General features: G+C 49.4%; 1 protein-coding gene across 1 annotated transcript in view; it reads left to right on the top strand.

Moving 5' to 3' along the window:
- LOC132831524 (guanine nucleotide-binding protein subunit alpha-12-like) overlaps positions 1–20,454 on the top strand; it is a 65,874-nt gene extending 45,420 nt beyond the window's left edge. Inside the window, exons 2-3 of the mRNA XM_060849719.1 lie at positions 2,695–2,745; positions 15,976–20,454. Of these exons, the coding sequence (XP_060705702.1) occupies positions 2,695–2,745; positions 15,976–16,545 (621 nt within the window). The 3' untranslated portion in view covers positions 16,546–20,454. The remainder of the gene's footprint in view (positions 1–2,694; positions 2,746–15,975) is intronic.
- Positions 20,455–21,439: the final 985 nt, after the last annotated feature.

Genomic DNA, 21,439 nt, shown 5'->3' with positions numbered 1-21,439 from the left:
CCGGCCCCTCCTACCGTCACACTCCGGGCCCCACTGACCGTCACACTCCGGGCCCACTGACCATCACACTCCGGCCCCACTGATCGTCACACTCCGGCCCCACTGACTGTCACACTCTGGACCCACTGACCATCACACTGTGGGCCCACTGACCATCACACTCTGGGCCCCACTGACCGTCACACTCCGGGCCCCACTGACCATCACATTCCGGACCCTGCTGACCATCACACTCCGGCCTCTCTAACCATCACGCACCGGGCCCCACTGACCGTCACACGCCAGACCCCATTGACCATCACACTCCAGCCCCACTGACCGTCACACTGTGGACCCACTGACTGTCACACTCCGGCCCTACTGACCATCACACTCCGGGCCCCACTGACCGTCACACTCCGGGCCCACTGACCATTACACTCCGGCCCCACTGACCGTCACACTGTGGGCCCACTGACCGTCACACTCCGGGCCCACTGACCATCACACTCCGGGCCCACTGACCATTACACTCCGGCCCCACTGACCGTCACACTGTGGGCCCCACTGACCATCACAGTCCGAACCCACAGCTGCTGCAATAGTTCGATACCTTCAGTACATTTGAACAAATCATTTATGGGACGGTTTTGAAACAAGGGCACTCTGTTTAAAAATAAGTGGGTGGCCATTTAAAACCGTCTTGAGGGAACAATTGCTTTTCACTCAAAAGGTGTGAGTGTTTGGAATTCCCTTCCTCAAATGGCAGCGGTCCCAGAATCATTAAATATTTTTAAGGAACAGCTAGACAGATTCCTGATGACCAAGGAGAATGGAAGGTCATTGGGCAATGCTGAGGAATGTGGAGTTAAACTCAGATCAGCCAGGAGCTTATTGAGTGGGGGAGCAGGTTAGAAGGACTGAATGGCCTCCCTTTGTTCCATTTCATTCTATTAGCAAGAGTTCCTTAGAATATCATAACCTAAAGTTCAGTACTTCTCAAAACTTTGGGAGTTTGTTAGGTGGAATTGTCAATGTGCTGACTTTAAGAGTGAGTTGATTTGATTTATTATTGTCATGTGTACCTGCGTACAGTGCAGAAGTTTTGTTTTGCGTGCAGTCCAGGCAGATCATAGCATACAAAGTGCATTAGGGTAATCAAACAGAGCGAGGAATTCGTGCTAGTTGCAGAGAAGGTGCAGAACGAGCGAGATCAACATTAGATTTGATATTTGAGAGGTCCATTCAGATGTCGAACAACAGGGGGGAAGAAGCTGTCCTTGAATCTGTTGTTATGTGTGTGTTTAACCTTTTGTATCTTCTGTCTGATGGAAGAGGTGGGGTGGGAGGGGTCTTCGATGAGGCAGAAGTGGAGACTGCAGATTAGAGTCAAGATCAGAGTGGTGCTGGACGAACACAGCAGGTCAGGCAGCATCCGAGGAACAGGAAAATGGGATCTCTGATGATGGTTGGCTGCCTTCCCGAGGCAGTGGGAAGTGTAGATGGATGGGAGGTTGGTTTGTGTGATGGACTGGGCTGTGCTCACAGCTCTCTGGAGTTTCTGACGGTCCTGGGCAGAGTAGTTACCGTGCCACACCGTGATACATCCAGATAGAATGCCTTCCATGGTGCATCAGTAAACGTTGGTCAGACTCTTTGTGAACATGCTGCATTTCCTTAGCCCCTAAGGAAGTAGAGACTTTGCTGTGCTTTCTTGACCATGGCATTAACCAGGGTGGTCCAGGACAGATGGTGGTATGGTCACTCCCAGGAACTTGATGCTTTCCATCATCTCCACCTTCAGCAGCATTGATACAGACAGGGGTGTGCCTTCCACTCCACGTCCTGATGGCAGTGACATTGAAGTTTGGAGAGGTGTCCGTTTTTTCTGCCCTATATGATGTCTAGGTGATCTTTTGGCCTGTATTGACTGCGTTCCCTGTTTAAAGGCTCAGGCCATAGTGTAATAGCTGGTTTTCTTGTCCCTCCCCACACAGACAGAGGCACATACACACACACACACACACACACACACACACACACGCCAAGACACACATGCACACACACAAAACATACAGATACGAGTACACACAGATACAGGCACACAAACAGATATGTACAGATACATCATGCATTCTCACAAACACACATTATGCATTCACATGCACACTCAGGTATACACACCACACGCACGCACACAATCTCAGAGACACACATGCACACAGACACACACAGACATACAAACACACACAGAAACATACATACACAGAGACATACACAGACACACACACACAAACACATAGTCACACACATGGGCACATGCAGACATTAACTCAAATGGACAGCAGATGCACAACTTCTCTCTGTCTCTCTCTCCCCCTCTCTCTCTCCCTCTCTCTCTCTCTCTCTCTCTCTCTCAGTTTGATCATTCACAGGTCCCTGGTCCAGGTCAGGGAGGCTGATGGCATTGTCCTGTCTGAGCACTGAGCTCAGTAACCATTGCCCACGCCCTGAAATTCCTGGGTCCTCCACCTACACACCCAAGACGTAGAGATCTGGAATTAACCAGTGTGCTTGTATATGAGTGTGTGTGTGCATGTGCACCTGTATCTGTGTGTGTGTGTGTGTGTGTGTGTGTGTATCTCTCTGCGTTGTTTGATTCTGTGTATGTATGTGTGCCCACGCCATGCTTAAATCCCCTCTGTTTGTTTCCAGGCTGAATCAGTGCGATACTTCCTGGATAATCTTGACCGAATTGGCCAACTGGTGAGTAATGGTTGCTCCCTCCTAGGAGGTTTCAACGGTGATGACCGACAGCGCTAAACCATCAGGAAGGGCTCTGTACCAAACAGCAGCTTAAGGAAACAACCCATCGAACCGTTTACACTGACAGGGCCGCTGTGCAGGGATCAGGAAGAGACAAACCTCTTCCATCTCGCAGCAGCATCGTACATTTAACAGGTTTTGGCTTAACACCAAAGTTGGACAGTGTCAGCTATGAGTCAGCGGCTAACACTCTTGGCTCTGAATTGGAACTTTAAAGACTTGAGTCCTGCTCCAGAGCCAAGACGTGGGGACACAGGAGCAAACATTGAGTCTTGCAAGAAAAATATTGATTCAAGGGGCTTGGCACGCGGTTAATTTTCCTCTTCAGTGCAGGAGAAATGTCTGATTTGACAACGCGTTGCGAAAAGCTCCAATGGATAGTGGGTGGTGAGAACTTGTGTCACGCTGTGAAATGTCGAAAGTACCTCGGGCAGTGCAGGGAGGGAGGTGGGGACTCACAGTCCCTGGCAAATTGTCATCTCTGACTCCATCTCTGGTGTTAACACCACTGTCCATGAACCGTCACCATTCCCAATGGGAAAGAGCGTGGCCAACTCCATTGTCATGTGACTGCCTCAACTCTACCTCTCCAACCCCCACCATTGGTCGCGCAAAGTTAAGACAGCAGCCAATGGGAAAACAATCCAGCCTGCCCATAATAGGATTGGCTAATTCCTGGTTGACGGTCAGTAAACATGTGGAGGGAAATAGATTGTTTGTTTTGGTCCCCGGGATTTCCTGAGGTTAGTCTTTTATTCTAGAAAACTCCACAACAGTCTGGAAGGGTTGGCAACTGTGCCTGGATGAAACTGGTATGGATTTGGGCCTAGTGGACAGGCCTGTGGGAGTAGTGCAGTAGAAGGGGGTTGGAATGGAATATGATGCTGATCAGTGCCCCCATGTGGTTGGGAGGGTCACAGACTCCATTGCTGTTTCTGACTGGGCCAACTCGGTGAAAGTAGTCAAGGATTACCGAGGTGAGGCTACTGTCTCAAACAAGATGGTGCTTATTGTGTGATGGACAGAACCAGGGAGAGAAGTCACGTGAACCACGTCCTTCCCCGTGCCTTCATCCTCACACAGCCCCATTCCTGCCACAATCATTGCCCCCACCCCATGCTACCCACAACCCCACCCACAGGCCAACCACAATGCCCCCTCCCTCAGAGCACAGTGACCCCCCTCTCTCTCCCAGAGCACAGTGACCAATCCCACAGAGCACAGTCACCCCCTCCCCAGAGTACAGTGAGCCCCTCCCCCAGAGCACAGGGACCCCTCCCAAGTGCACAGTGACCCCCTCCCCCAGAGCACAGTGACACCTCCCCCAGAGCACAGTGACTCCCTCTCCCAGAGCACAGTGAACCCCTCCCCAAGAACAGAATGACCCCTCCCCCAGAGCACAGTGACCCCTCTCCCAGAGCACAGTGACCCCTCCCCAGAGCACAGTGACTCCACCCCCACCTCTCGGAGCACAGTGACCCACTCTCCCTCTCCCTCCCCCAGAGCACAGTTACCCCTCCCCCAGAGCACAATGACCCCTCCCCAGAGCACAGTGGCCCCTCCCCCAGAGCACAGTGACCCCCTAACCCTTCCCCAGAACACAGTGACCCCTCCCCAGAGCACAATGATCCCTCCCCAGAGCACAGTGACCCCTTCTCCCAGAGCACAGTGACCCCTCGCCCAGAGCACAGTGACCCCCTAACACTTCCCTAGAGCACAGTGACCCCTCCCCAGAGCACAGTGACCCACTCTCCCTCTCACAGAGCACAGTGAACTCCTCCCCAAGAACACAATGACCCCTCTCCCAGAGCACAGTGACCCCTCCCCCAGAGTACAGTGACCCCTCCCCCAGAGTACAGTGAACCCTTCCCCAGAGTACAGTGAACCCTTCCCCAGAGCACAGTGAATCCCTCTCCCTCCCCAGAGCACAGTGAACCCCTAACCCTCCCCAGAGCACAGTGACCCCTCCCCCAGAGTACAGTGAACCCTTCCCCAGAGCACAGTGAACCCCTAGCCCTCCCCAGAGCACAGTGACCCCTCCCCATCCACAGAGCACAGTGAACCCCTCCCCAGAGCACAGTGACACCTCCCCCAGAGCACAGTGACCCCCTCTCCCAGAGCACAGTGACAACCTCCCCCAGAGCACAGTGACACCCTCTCCCAGAGCACAGTGAACCCCTCCCCCAGAGTACAGTGAACCCTTCCCCAGAGTACAGTGAACCCTTCCCCAGAGCACAGTGAATCCCTCTCCCTCCCCAGAGCACAGTGAACCCCTAACCCTCCCCAGAGCACAGTGACCCCTCCCCCAGAGTACAGTGAACCCTTCCCCAGAGCACAGTGAACCCCTAGCCCTCCCCAGAGCACAGTGACCCCTCCCCATCCACAGAGCACAGTGAACCCCTCCCCAGAGCACAGTGACACCTCCCCCAGAGCACAGTGACCCCCTCTCCCAGAGCACAGTGACAACCTCCCCCAGAGCACAGTGAACCCCTCTCCCAGAGCACAATGAACCTCTCCCCAGAGCACAGTGAGCCCTCCCCAGTGCATAGAGAGCCCCTCCCCCAGAGGACAGTGACCCCTCCCCAGAGCACAGTGACCCTCCCTCCTCTGAAGCACACTGATTGCCCTCCCCCTCCCTCTCCCCACGGGCACAGTGACAGCCTGACTCCCTGACCCCAGCGCCCTGAGCCCCGCCCTCCCCACAGGAGGTACATTGCCTGCTCTGGGCCCTGACCACATTCCCACTGTCCCTTGGGGTAAGTTTGACACACACATACACACACAGACACGCATGCACACACACATACACATCCACACACACTCACACAGACACACACACAGATACACACACAGATACACACACATACACATACCACGCACATAATTCATACACACATATACACACACACAGAGAAATACACATACACACACAGACACACACACAGACACACATTCACACACAGACACCCAGACACACGCAAACACACACAGACACACGCATACACACACAGATACACACAACATACACACACATACATACACAGACACACACACATACACACACACAGACACACACACCCATACACATACACACAGACACACTCACAGACACGTATACATACACAGACAAACATACATACAGACACACACATACACACAGACACATACACAGTCAGACACACATACACAAACACAGACACAAACACTTACATACACACATACACAGAAACACACACATATACACACACATATACATACACACAGACACCCACACAGACACACAGACGCACACGCACAGACACACACACAGACACATACACACACAGACGCACACACACAGACACACACCCACAGACACACAGACAGACACACAGACACAAACACACAGACACACATACAGACACACAGACTCACAAACACACACACAGATACATATAGACACAGACCACGCAGACACACACACAGACACATCCATACACTCTCACACAGACACACACACAGATAAACATACACACACAGACACACATACACGCACAGACACACAGACAGACACACACATAGACACACGCACACATGCACAGACATACAGGCACACATAGACACAGACACACACACCCACACAGTTACACACAGACACACATACACACCCACACACACAGACACACACACAAACACCCACACAGACACACAGACAGACACACACAAGACACACACAAATGCACACACAGACACACGCACAGACACACAAACAGACACGCACACAGACGTACACACACAGATGCACAGACACACACACAGGCACACACACACACAGGCACACAGACACACTCACAGATAAACATACACACACAGACACACATACACGCACAGACACGCATGCACACACACATACACATCCACACACACTCACACAGACACACACACACAGATACACACACAGATACACACACACATACACATACCACGCACATAATTCATACACACATATACACACACACACACAGAAATACACATACACACACAGACACACACACAGACACACATTCACACACAGACACCCAGACACACGCAAACACACACACAGACACACGCATATACACACAGATACACACAACATACACACACATACATACACAGACACACACACATACACACACACAGACACACACACCCATACACATACACACAGACACACTCACAGACACGTATACATACACAGACAAACATACATACAGACACACACATACACACAGACACATACACAGTCAGACACGCATACACAAACACAGACACAAACACTTACATACACACATACACAGAAACACACACATATACACACACATATACATACACACAGACACACAGACGCACACGCACAGACACACACACAGACACATACACACACAGACGCACACCCACAGACACACAGACAGACACACAGACACAAACACACAGACACACATACAGACACACAGACTCACAAACACACACAGATACATATAGACACAGACCACGCAGACACACACACAGACACATCCATACACTCTCACACAGACACACACACAGATAAACATACACACACAGACACACATACACGCACAGACACACAGACAGACACACACATAGACACACGCACACATGCACAGACATACAGGCACACATAGACACAGACACACACACTCACACAGTTACACACAGACACACATACACACCCACACACACAGACACACACACAAACACCCACACAGACACACAGACAGACACACACAAGACACACACAAATGCACACACAGACACACAAACAGACATGCACACAGACGTACACACACAGATGCACAGACACACACACAGGCACACACACACACAGGCACACAGACACACTCACAGATAAACATACACACACAGACACACATACACGCACAGACACACAGACAGAAACACACAGAAGCACACACACACCCACACACACCCACACAGACACGTACGCACACACACCCACAGACACACACACACCCACACACATGCACACACACAGACACACACACACAGACACAGACACACACACAGACACACACACACACAATCACACACACACACCCACATACACACACAGATACCCACGCAGACACACACACAGTCACACAGACACTCATACACACACACAGACTCACAAACATACACAGACACACACACAGGCACAGACCACACAGACACACACACAGACTCACAAACACACACAGACACACACACAGGCACAGACCACACAGACACACAGACACAGAGACTGAAACACACAGACACACAGATACACATACACACACAGACACACACACAGACACACATACACATACACACGCATAGACACACACACATAGACACAGACACTCACACAGACACACACGCATGGACACACACAGAGAGACACACACACAGAAACACACATACCGACACACACACACAGACACATACACACAGACAGACACACACACACACACACACACAGACGCACACACAGACACACAGACACACACACAGACACACAAATAGACACACAGACATAGACACACACACAGACTCACAGACAGAAACCCACAGACACACAGATACACATACACACACAGACACACATAGACACAGACACTCACACAGACACACACATGGACACACACGCAGACACACACACACACACACACACACACACAGATGCACACAGACACACACACAGACACACACACACACAGACACACATACACGCACAGACACACAGACAGACACACACATAGACACACGCACACATGCACAGACATACAGGCACACATAGACACAGACACACACACTCACACAGTTACACACAGACACACATACACACCCACACACACAGACACACACACAAACACCCACACAGACACACAGACAGACAGACACAAGACACACACAAATGCACACACAGACACACAAACAGACATGCACACAGACGTACACACACAGATGCACAGACACACACACAGGCACACACACACACAGGCACACAGACACACTCACAGATAAACATACACACACAGACACACATACACGCACAGACACACAGACAGAAACACACAGAAGCACACACACACCCACACACACCCACACAGACACGTACGCACACACACCCACAGACACACACACACCCACACACATGCACACACACAGACACACACACACACAGACACAGACACACACACAGACACACACACACACAATCACACACACACACCCACATACACACACAGATACCCACGCAGACACACACACAGTCACACAGACACTCATACACACACACAGACTCACAAACATACACAGACACACACACAGGCACAGACCACACAGACACACACACAGACTCACAAACACACACAGACACACACACAGGCACAGACCACACAGACACACAGACACAGAGACTGAAACACACAGACACACAGATACACATACACACACAGACACACACACAGACACACATACACATACACACGCATAGACACACACACATAGACACAGACACTCACACAGACACACACGCATGGACACACACAGAGAGACACACACACAGAAACACACATACCGACACACACACACAGACACATACACACAGACAGACACACACACACACACACACACAGACGCACACACAGACACACAGACACACACACAGACACACAAATAGACACACAGACATAGACACACACACAGACTCACAGACAGAAACCCACAGACACACAGATACACATACACACACAGACACACATAGACACAGACACTCACACAGACACACACATGGACACACACGCAGACACACACACACACACACACACACACAGATGCACACAGACACACACACAGACACACACACACACAGACACACAGGCACACTCATACAAACACACACAGACACACAGACAGACACATACATAGACACAAGCACAGACACACAGACACACACAGATGCACAGACACACCCATGCACACAGATACACACAGACACACAGACACAGAAACACACACCGACACACAAACGCACAGACACACATACACATACACACACACACACACACACATACACACAGTAATTGATTCTTTCCCTTCTCAAGTCTTTAAATCAAATATTACGCCCCCATCTGTAACTTCACGATTGACCGTACTAATAATGTTCTGAATTCCTCCCCGTGAATTTCCCCACCCTCCCAAACCCCCTTCCTCCCCTTCCTCCTCTTACCCAAGGGAACTCATCACGTTCCCTCAGAAAGAGAGGACACTCCGGATACAATCCACCCAGAGGATTGTACATGGGCAGCTCTTGGGGTTCTAGACCCCTTTGAGATAGCAGCCAACATTTCCTTTAAACTTATATTTTGTTTGTGTCCAGTGGCCTTTACTGAGTGTGTGTGGAGTGTGCACTGCAGTTTGTGTTTTATCAAGGTGCCTCACAGGCTGTAGTTCACTCTGCAGCTGTTTAACTGTGTTTTGGAGTCTTGGCCAGGGCTAGATCTGTTACAGGGCAGTGACTACACAGCACCAGGTCCACCACTTGGTGGTGGTACAGAGCTTTGTAATTCCTGTGTTTCCGGAACTGTCCAGTTAACAACCAATAGGATGGGGAGAGACTGGTTCTCTAAAGCAGTCATGTCTGCCTGTTCAGTATTGATTGGATGACTATTCATGGTATTTCAGTCAGATTGATTAAGAGCCAGGGTGTCTATATATCTCTCACCTTGTGTCAGGCTCTCACCCTGTATCTTGCAGTACCTTTACTCCACACACCCTCTCAGTCTCAGTCTGTCTCACACCCTGTGTCTCTCAGTCTGTCTCACACCCTGTGTCTCTCAGTCTCAGTCTGTCTCACATCCTGTGTCTCTCAGTCTGTCTCACACCCTGTGTCTCTCAGTCTATCCCACACCCTGTGTCTCTCAGTCTCAGTCTATCCCACACCCTGTGTCTCTCAGTCTGTCTCACAGCCTGTGTCTCTCAGTCTCAGTCTATCCCACACCCTGTGTCTCTCAGTCTATCCCACACCCTGTGTCTCTCAGTCTGTCTCACAGCCTGTGTCTCTCAGTCTGTCTCACAGCCTGTGTCTCTCAGTCTCAGTCTATCCCACACCCTGTGTCTCTCAGTCTATCCCACACCCTGTGTCTCTCAGTCTGTCTCACAGCCTGTGTCTCTCAGTCTCAGTCTATCCCACACCCTGTGTCTCTCAGTCTGTCCCACACCCTGTGTCTCTCAGTCTCAGTCTATCCCACACCCTGTGTCTCTCAGTCTATCCCACACCCTGTGTCTCTCAGTCTGTCCCATACCCTGTGTCTCTCAGTGTATCCCACACCCTGTGTCTCTCAAGCTCAGTCTGTCTCACATCCTGTGTCTCTCAGTCTGTCTCACACCCTGTGTCTCTCAGTCTATCCCACACCCTGTGTCTCTCAGTCTATCCCACACCCTGTGTCTCTCAGTCTGTCCCATACCCTGTGTCTCTCAGTGTATCCCACACCCTGTGTCTCTCAAGCTCAGTCTATCTCACACCCTGTGTCTCTCAGTCTGTCTCACACCCTGTGTCTCTCAGTCTCAGACTATCTCACACCCTGTGTCTTTCAGTCTATCCCACACCCTGTGTCTCTCAGTCTCAGTCTATCCCACACCCTGTGTCTCTCAGTCTATCCCACACCCTGTGTCTCTCAGTCTCAGTCTATCCCACACCCTGTGTCTCTCAGTCTGTTTCACACACTGTGTCTCTCAGTCTCAGTCCATCCCACACCCTGTGTCTCTCAGTCTATCCCACACCCTGTGTCTCTCAGTCTGTCTCACACCCTGTGTCTCTCAGTCTCAGTCTACCCTGCACTCTGTCTCTCAGTCTCAGTCTATCTCACACCTTGTGTCTCTCAGTCTCATTTTGTCTGACACCCTGTCTCTCAGTCTGTCCCACACCCTGTGTCTCTCAGTCTCAGTCTGTCCCACACCCTGTGTCTCTCAGTCTCAGTCTGTCTCACACCCTGTGTCTCTCAGGATCAGTCTATCCCACCCCCTGTGTCTCTCAGTCTGTTTCACACCCTGTATGTAGTATCATCAAATGTTACTGTAAGAAGGAGGCCATTCCATCCATCGTGTCTGTAGCATCTCCTGAAAGAGCTACCAATCTAGTCCCAGTCTCCAGCCCTATCTCTGTAACCCTCTATCTTCCTCCCTTTCAAATATATCTCCAAATCTCTTTTGAAACCTCCTGTGAAATCCGCCTCTCCCACTCTCCCAGGCAGCTCATTCCAAATCACAGCAGCTCTCTGAGCAAAGAGATTTCTCCTCATCTCACTCCAAACTTTCTTGCTGATAATCTAAATTTGTGCCCCCTCATTACTGCCATGCTAACTAGTGGGAACAGTATATCCTCATTACCCTGTCAAAGTTATTACACTCCTCAATTAGGTCACCTCTTAATCTTCTCTGCTCCAAAGAGAATACGCCCAATTTCTCTAAAAGAACAAAGAACATAGAACAGTACAGCACAGTACAGGCCCTTCAGCCCTTGATGTTCTGCCAACCTTTTATCCTACTGTATGATCAGACTAACCTATATACCCTACATTTTACTATCATCCATGTGCCTATCCAAGAGTCGCTTAAATGTCCTGAATGTATCTGACTCTACTATCACTGCGGGCAGTGCATTCCACACACCCACCACTCTCTGAGTAAAGAACCTACCTCTGACATCTCCCCTAAACCTTCCTCCAATCAACTTAAAATTATTCTTCCTTGTGATAGACATTTCCGTCCTGGGAACATGTCTCTGGCTATCCACCTATCTATGCCTCTCATCATCTTGTACACCTCTATCAAGTCACCTCTCATCCTTCTTCGCTCCAACGAGTAAAGCCCTAGCTCCCTCAGCCTTTCTTCATAAGCCATGCCCTCTAGTCCAGGCAGCATCCCGGTAAATCTCCTCTGCACCTCTTTTCTATGATGAGATGATCAGGACTGAACACAATATTCCAAATGTGGTACTGCAGCATAACCTCGCAGCTCTTAAACTCAGTTCCCCTGCTCATGAAAGCCAACACACCATATGCCTTCTTAACAATCCCATCAACTTAAGTGGCAACTTTGAGGGATCTATGGACATGGGCCCCCAAGAACCTTCTGTTCCTCCACATTGCCAAGAATCCTACCTTTAACCCTGCATTCTGCACTCAAATTTGACCTTCCAAAATGAATCACTTCACACTTTTCCAGGTTGAACTCCATCTGCCACTTCTCAGCCCAGTTCTGCATCCTGTCAATGTCCCACTGCAGCCTACAACAGCCCTCCGCACTATCCACAACCCCACCGACCATCGTGTCACCGGCAAACATATTAACCCACCCTTCCAGTTTCTCATCCAAAAATCACAAAGAGCAGAGATCCTAGAACAGATCCCCTGCAGAACACCACTGGTCACCGTGCTCCAGGCTGAATACTGTCCATTTATTATCATCCCTTACCTTCTATGGGCCAGCCAAGTCTGTATCCAGATAGCCAGATTTCCCTGTATCCCGTGCCTCCTTACTTTCTGAATGAGCCTACCATGGGGAACCTTATCAAATGCCTTGCTAAAGTTCATGTACACCATATCCACTGCTCTACCAACAACAGTGTGTTTTGTCACATCCTCAAAGAATTCAGTAAGGTTTGGGTGAGGCATGATCTTCCCCTCACGAGGCCATGCTGACTATCTCTAATCAAACCATGGTTTTCCAAGTAATCATAAATCCTGTTTCTCAGAATCCTCTCCAACAATTTACCCACCACCGACATTAGACTGACTGGTATGTAATTCTCAGGATTACCAGGTTTGAGCTATAGGGAGAGGCTGAACAGGCCAGGGCTGTTTTCCCTGGAGCGTCGGAGGCTGAGGGGTGACCCTATAGAGGTTTATAACATCATGAGGAGAATGGATAAAGTAAATAGACAGGATCACTTTCCCAAGGTAGGGGAATGTAAAACTAGAGGGCATATGTTTAAGGTGAGAGGGGAAAGATTTCAAAGGGTTCTAAGGGGCAACTCTTTCACACAGAGGGTGGTGCGTGTGCCAGAGGAAGTGTTGAAGGCTGATACAATTACAACATGTAAAAGAAATCTGGATGGGTATATGAATACGAAAGGTTTAGAAGGATATGGGCCTAGTACTGGCAAATGGGACTAGATTAGGTGAGGATATCTGGATGGCATGGACGAGTTGGACCAAAGGGTCTGGTTCTGTGCTGTACAAGTCTATGACTCTGTCACTGCACTGGTTAGTTGCCCAGCACACCCATTTTCAACTGGACCATTGTCATCATCTTTGAATTTGGTGAAGACAGAAGTCAATTTGCACCTCTCCCATATCCTTGGCTTCAGTCAGCAGCTTAGCCTGAATGTTCTTTATGGGTCCCACTCTATCGTTTACTCATCTTTCACTGTTAACATTCAACTGCTTGTTTTAATGCGGTCAGCCATTCCTCCCTCATTGTTTGACGTAGCCTTCCTTATTCCAAACAGCGGCCTCGCTTCTGCGTTTGAGCTACTCTTCCTGATCTCTGTGACTGAACAAAGCTCACTCTCACAGCCTGGAGAACATAGGAACATAGGATATTACAGTGCAGTACAGGCCCTTCAGCCCCCGATGTTGCACCGCCCTGTGAAAGTAGTCTGAAGCCCATCTAACCCATACTATTCCATTCTTATCCACATGCCTATCCAATGACCATTTAAATGCCCGTAATGTTGGTGAGTCTACAACTGTTGCAGGCAGTGCATTCCACGCCCCTCTTACTCTAAGTAAAGAAACTACCTCTGATATAAGGTCTCCTCACTCTAGGGACTGGCTCTGAGCTGGCTGGTCAGAGTCCACATATTGTGCCCATGTAAATAAAGGGTGACTTGGTGTCATGATACTGGCCTCTGAGCAGTTATTTTATGATAGAATTTTACATATTTTACTCAGATCCCCTCTCATTCTTCTAAACTCTAATGAATTCAGGCCTACTTGATCCAATCTCTCCTCATATGATAATTTTGCCATCCCTGGTAACAACCTGACTACTGAATCTCTGCTGTACTGTCTCTCACTGGCATCTTCTCTTAGATAACAAACTCCAATATATGGGAGAGGCCAGAATTCGATCTCCCAGATGTGAGCTGGTCTCTAATACACTCAATCAGGAATTCTGGAAAACACCAACTTGATTCAGAGAGTGGTTGGACTTTGGGAAGCTTGCTCACTCAAACTTCACCTTGTGCTCAAATGTTAAAAACGATTGCACTTAGGGGAAAACTGGATAGATCCTGAAGGAGAAAGGAATGAGAGGACAGGATCAGAATAGAGTAGAATCCAGTTGTCTATTTACAAATATAAGTGAAAGGTTTTAGAAGTCGCCATACCACGGCGCATAAATTAATGACAGAAGTCACAAATAAGAAAACACAAAAGTGAAAGGTCGTCACAGTTGAACTAACGGCTCCTGGATTCAGGCTACAGTAGAAAAACAGGCTGAAATACCCATGTTGGGATCAGACATGATCTCCTCACTGGGACCAGGCCTCCACACTGGGACTAGACCTCCACACCAGGACTAGACCTCAATACTGGGACTAGGCCTGCACACTGGGACTAGAACTCTACTCTGGGACTAGACATCCACACTGGGACTAGACTGCCACACTGGGACTAGACTTCCACACTGGGACTAGACCTCCACACCAGGCTGCTGGAATATTCAGAAGCAATTGAAGTAGGCCTCCATGACGCTATGAGCCCTTGGCCTGTACCACCATTCCAGGTCTTCAGAATCCACCTTGTTGCTGGGAGATGGGATTTGGTGTCTTCTGCTGAAGTTGTTAGAAGAAAGTAAGGTATCGAAATAAATGGCAACATTAAAAAAAAGCATATAAGGAGAAAATGCAAAGTGGATGGAGTTGACGTGTTTCTGGGCTGAGGAGCTGACACTTTCTGCTGTTACTCTGCCGCCATCTTGAATAAACTAGAGATGACAGGTGGTGGAAGAGGCTTGATTACAGTATCAGTAGCACAGATCAGATGGGCCCAATGGTCTGGCTGTCTGCCTAATGGTGTAACTTTATTTTTTTGCTGTCAGGTTAGTCATGTTTGTGTTTGTCTCTGGCTTTCTTTCCAGAATTATCTTCCCACCAAGCAGGACATCCTACTTGCTCGAAGAGCAACCAAGGGCATCGTAGAGTACGACTTTCTCATCAAGGGCATCCCCTTCAGGATGATGGACGTGGGCGGACAGCGCTCCCAGAGGCAGAAGTGGTTCCTGTGCTTCGAAGGCATCACCTCCATCCTGTTCATGGTGTCGTCCAGCGAGTTTGACCAGGTCCTGATGGAGGACCGGCGCACCAACCGCCTGGTGGAGTCCATGAACATCTTCGAGACGATTGTGAACAACAAGCTCTTCGCCAGGGTCTCCATCATCCTCTTCCTGAACAAGACTGACCTGCTGGAGGCCAAGGTGAAGACGGTCAACATCGAGAAGCACTTCCCGGACTTTGTGGGCCGGCCCCACCACCTGGAGGACGTCCAGAAGTACCTGCTGTTGTGCTTCAACCGCAAACGGCGAGATCGTAGCCGCCCGCTGTTCCACCACTTCACCACCGCCATTGACACGGAGAATATCCGTTTTGTCTTCCATGCTGTGAAGGACACCGTTCTCCAGGAGAACCTCAATGATATCATGCTGCAGTGACGTGAGAGACCGTCTGCGGCCCTGGTGGGCCCAGGTCACGCCGAGGTCGCACAGGGGTCAAGTGGATGTGACTTCAGGCCCACACTGTTGGAGGCAACTGACAGTGCGGGGATGAGAAGAGGGGTCTAGGCCACACCGTATTTAATATTTAAGACCTTCACTCCCTGATATTCGAGGTTCTGCTGAAAATTCAGCTGTATTTCACTGCCCGGCCTGACCCTACTGATTGAGCGTTTATTCCTTTTGGATTCCACACCCACCGCCATTTTGACTTTCGCTTCCCACCGTTCCCCTCCCCCACCAGCAACAATGTCGGCTCAGATACTAAACAACTCCTCGGTCTTTTTTGGGAGTGCGAACCTGGGCAATGGGAGCCAGTGGACCGTCGAATTGAGGGAAGCATTACCTGACTTCCACGCCCCAGGAAAAGGTGGTAGCACCAAGGTCCAAGAACCTTCAAAGGTAGTCTTCCAGTTCCATCCCCACCTCAGGCCAACTGAGGTGCCTTGACCAAAATCTGAACCAAAGGCAGAGGTGAAGAAGTAATGTCACCAGATTGGCCGTGCTAGGGTCATTCAGATCCTTTGGTCCAACCAGTCCATGCCGAAATAATCCCAAAGTAAACTCGTCCCACCTGCCTGCTCCTGGCCATATCCCTCTAAACCTTTCCCATTCATGTACTTATCTTTTGAACGTTGCAATTGTAGCCACATCCATCACTTCCTCAGGAAGTTCACTCCACACACGAACCACTCTCTGTGTAAAAAGGTTGCCCCTCATGTCTTTTTTAGATCTTTCTCCTCTCACCTTAAAAATACAACACCCCAGTCTTGAATCCCCCACCCTAGGGAAAATACACCTGCCATTCACCTTATCTTCAGCCCTCATGATTTTACAAACCTCAATAAGGTCACTTCTCAACCTGCTACACTCCAGTGAAAAAAGATCCCGGCTTATCCAGCCTCTCCTTATAACTCAAACCCTCCATTCCCAGCAACACCCTGGAAAATCCTTTCTGAACCTTCTCCAGCTTAATTATGTCCTTCCTAAGACAGGAAGACCAGAACTGGACACAGTACTGTCCAGAAGAGGCCTCACCAATGTACTATACATGACGTCCCAAATCCTCTATTCAAGGGTCCGAGCAATGAAGGCAAGCGTGCTAAACACCTTGTTAACCACCCTGTCTACATGTGACACAAACTTCAAAGAATTATGTACCTGAACCTGAAGTCCCTTTGTTATACTACACTACCCATGGCCTTAGCATTAATTGCAGAAGTTCTGAATGGAGGGGTAGCAGTGAGGAGCCCAATGATGTACTCCTACTCCAAATCCATAAGATTGGACTTGGGTCAATGAGAGTCAGTGCAACATGAAGACCCAATGACCTCTCTCCTCTGTTGTTTGCTAATCGTCATGGTGATGGGGTCAGGCTGGAGGGAACATCCTGAGTGTTGTACAGTTCCTCATAGTCACCATTTGGGGAAAAAAGACAGAAGAAAATTCTCTAACAAAAAAACAATGTAGGTGGTAAAGTGTATTGCTGGTGTTAATTATTTTCTTATATTCAAGAGAGGAATTCTGATGGTGAGTTATTCCCTCCGTTTGGGATGGTATCATGGTTAAAACTCTGGGCTACTAATCTAAAGGCCCGGGCCAGTGCTTTGGACACAACGGGTTCGGTTCCCATGGCAACTGGTGGAATTTGACCACAGTTAATTCAATCTGCAATCGACCAGGCTCCGTGATCATCGTGAAAATCCCATCCGGTTCACCCCTGCCCTTCAGGGAGTGAAATCGCCGACCTTTCTGGGCCCTGCCTACTCGTGACTCCGGACCCGCAGCAACACGATTGAATCTCAACTGCCCTCTGAAATGGCTGAGGGAGGCACTGAGTTCAAGGGACCGTGGGCCTTGCCGGTGAGACTCACCTCTGACTAAAAGAATGAATGAATTAAAGGACCTTTGGGATGCACTGCCCGTTAAAACAGACTGATACCTGAGAAAGTGAAGCGTGTGAAGCAACAGGAAGAAGATGGGGAGGGGGCACTAACCCTAAGAATGGGCCTGGTGAGTTGCTCAGGTCAAGGGCAATTAGGAATGGGCACAGGTGCCAATGATGCACTCATCCCCTGAAAACCCAACCTTGCCATATACGTTGCTTGGCACAGCCTTCTTTCCCCCCAACTTCCTCCTTCAGCCGAGGTGGCAGTGTGCTTGGTTGGATATCCGCCCAATTGTCTCTCTCCTCTGAATCCGAAGGTTCTGTATTCGAGTCACGCTCCAGGAACTGTGGGTGCTCTGACGTAGGCCTTAGGCATCACTTTCTGACAGAGGGGATGTGAGCTGACCAGCTCTGTCCACCCATCACCTGGTGGTTATCACACCAAGAGGGGAACAAGCTTAAAAAAATGGGAGGTTCCATGTCAACGCTGGGGTTAAGAATGTTGGGAGCTCAGTGGGCCAATGGCCAGTCAACCAACTTGTTAATCAATATTTAACATAGAACTAACCTGGATCTTTGGGATTTGGGATTGTGCCAGGACCCATAGTCGGCTAATTCTCTAACATTGACGATGATAGTGTCCAGACGACAGCCAAGCGATCAATGCCCACCCAGGAGTGAGTTACAGACTGCGGCCTGATTAATGGTTATGTTGGTTTATGTGTTGAGTATGGGACCCACAGGAATGCGTTACAGATTGCACCCCGAGTGAGGGGTTTAGGTAATTTATATATAGATTAATAGAAACTGGGGAGTGAGAGTGAGTGAGGGGTTTGTGTGGTTTATATATAGAATAACAGATACCCGGGAGTGGGAGTGAGTGAGGGGTTTGTGTGGTTTATATGTAGATTACAGATATTTGGGAGTGAGTGAGGGGTTTGTGTGGTTTATATATAGAATAACAGATACCCAGGACTGAGAGTGAGTGAGGAGTTTGTGTGGTTTACATATAGAATAACAGATAGCCGGGAGTGAGAGTGAGTGAGGGGTTTGTGTGGTTTATATTTAGATACAGATATTTGGGAGTGAGTGAGGGGTTTGGGTGGCTTATATATGGAATAACAGATACCTGGGAGTGAGTGAGTGAGGGGTTTGGGTGGTTTATATATAGAATAACAGATACCGGGGAGTGAGAGTGAGTGAGGGGTTTGTGAGGTTTATATGGAATAACAGATACCCGGGAGTGAGAGTGAGTGAGGGGTTTGGGTGGTTTATATATAGAATAACAGATACCGGGGAGTGAGAGTGAGTGAGGGGTTTGGGTGCTTTATGTATAGAATAACAGATACCGGGGAGTGAGAGTGAGTGAGGGGTTTGGGTGCTTTATGTATAGAATAACAGATACCGGGGAGTGAGAGTGAGTGAGGGGTGTAGTTTGCTGTCCTCTGTTGTTAGGGAGCAGTTTCCGATGTGAGGTTTGATAGCTAGAATGTCTGCGGCTGTCAATCAGAGATCAGCAGATCATGAGGGAGGTTTCTCAGCATTCCGTGTGATCCACTTTGGGAATCAGAGTGATTCTAACTGGTCAGGGAGCTTGGCATGAGCAAATGATCCAGACTGATCCTGCAATCATGTTCCTGTCGGAGACATTCGGGCGATGTCAGACTGAAGGAAGCTGTGTCAGCAATATCATGTTGGTCACTGCCTGAGCCAGTTCCCCAGAGAGGCCCTGGCTGTGATGAGTGGGTTGTGGAAGGGTAATGGGTTGATGGGCAGTGTGAGTGGTCAAGATCAATATCTCAGTTTGTTCCATGGGCAGGCGGGAGTGCTGAGTGTAAACAGCAGGGGCAAGTGGGGCTTCCCAGTGTCATCTTCAGGGGATTGCAGGCTGTCTCAGTGTCTTCAGCAGGGGCAGAGTGAGCAGCAGGTATGAGAGGATTCTGAGATAGATTGGGGGTGGGGTCTCAGTTTGGTTTTGGGGGAGGTCCCAGTTTGATTGGGAGGGTGGGGAGGGGGGGGTGGGTGCTCTCAATTTGACCGGGATGGGGGTCCTTGTTTGATTGGGGGGGGGAGTCCAATTTTGACTGGGGTGGTCTCAGTTTATTTGGAATGGGGTCTCAGTTTGATGGGGAGGGGGTCTCAGTTTTGGGGTCTTTCACTTTGATCAAGACGGGTCTCGTTTTGATTGGGGGGTGTCTTGATTTGATTTGGGGAAGGTTCCAGTTTAGTTGGGATGGGGTCCTGGTTTGATGGGGGGTCTCAGTTTGATGGGGGGGGGTCTCAGTTTGATTGGGGGGGGTCTCAGTTTAGTTGGGATGGGGGGAGATCCCAATTTGATTGGGGGGGGTCTCTTGGTTTGACTGGGGGTCTTGGTTTGGTGGGAGTGTCTCACTTTGATTGAGGGGGGGATTTCGCTTTGATTGGCTGTGTGTTTTTCATGATAGAGTACAGAGCACTTCAGATAAAAGGCTGACACCTGGAATCAGTAAAAGCTGAACAATGACCTGCCTGTTTTGCTTCATCATTCAGATAGCGTGCATTCAACCCTATTATCCTGTCACCAAATTTGAGCAAATATTTATTGTCGTACTGTCAGAGGGCTCACAGAGGCAAGTGTGTGTGTGTGTGTGTGTGTGTGAGAGAGAGAGACAGAGAGAGAGAGGGAATGAGGAAAAGGGAGAGAGGAATTGATGGATGTGAAGCGAGGAGAGAGAGACATTGACAAAAAAACTGTGGTTCTAGGTCAGAGTGGTGCTGGAAAAGCACAGCAGTTCAGGCAGCATCGAAGGAGCAGGAAAATCGACACTTCGGGCAAAAGCCCTTCATCAGAAAAAAAAACGTGACAAAGGAAAGTGGAAAGACTGAAAACCAGAAAGGGGAAGAGAAGCGAAGGAGGGGATAGACTCAGGGATTATCCGCAGGCGCAGCGGGACGATGGACAAAGGA

The sequence above is a fragment of the Hemiscyllium ocellatum genome, chromosome 33 (assembly GCF_020745735.1).
Source record: "Hemiscyllium ocellatum isolate sHemOce1 chromosome 33, sHemOce1.pat.X.cur, whole genome shotgun sequence".
NCBI classification, from domain to species: domain Eukaryota; kingdom Metazoa; phylum Chordata; class Chondrichthyes; order Orectolobiformes; family Hemiscylliidae; genus Hemiscyllium; species Hemiscyllium ocellatum.
This window is presented reverse-complemented; position numbering and strand designations above follow the sequence as displayed.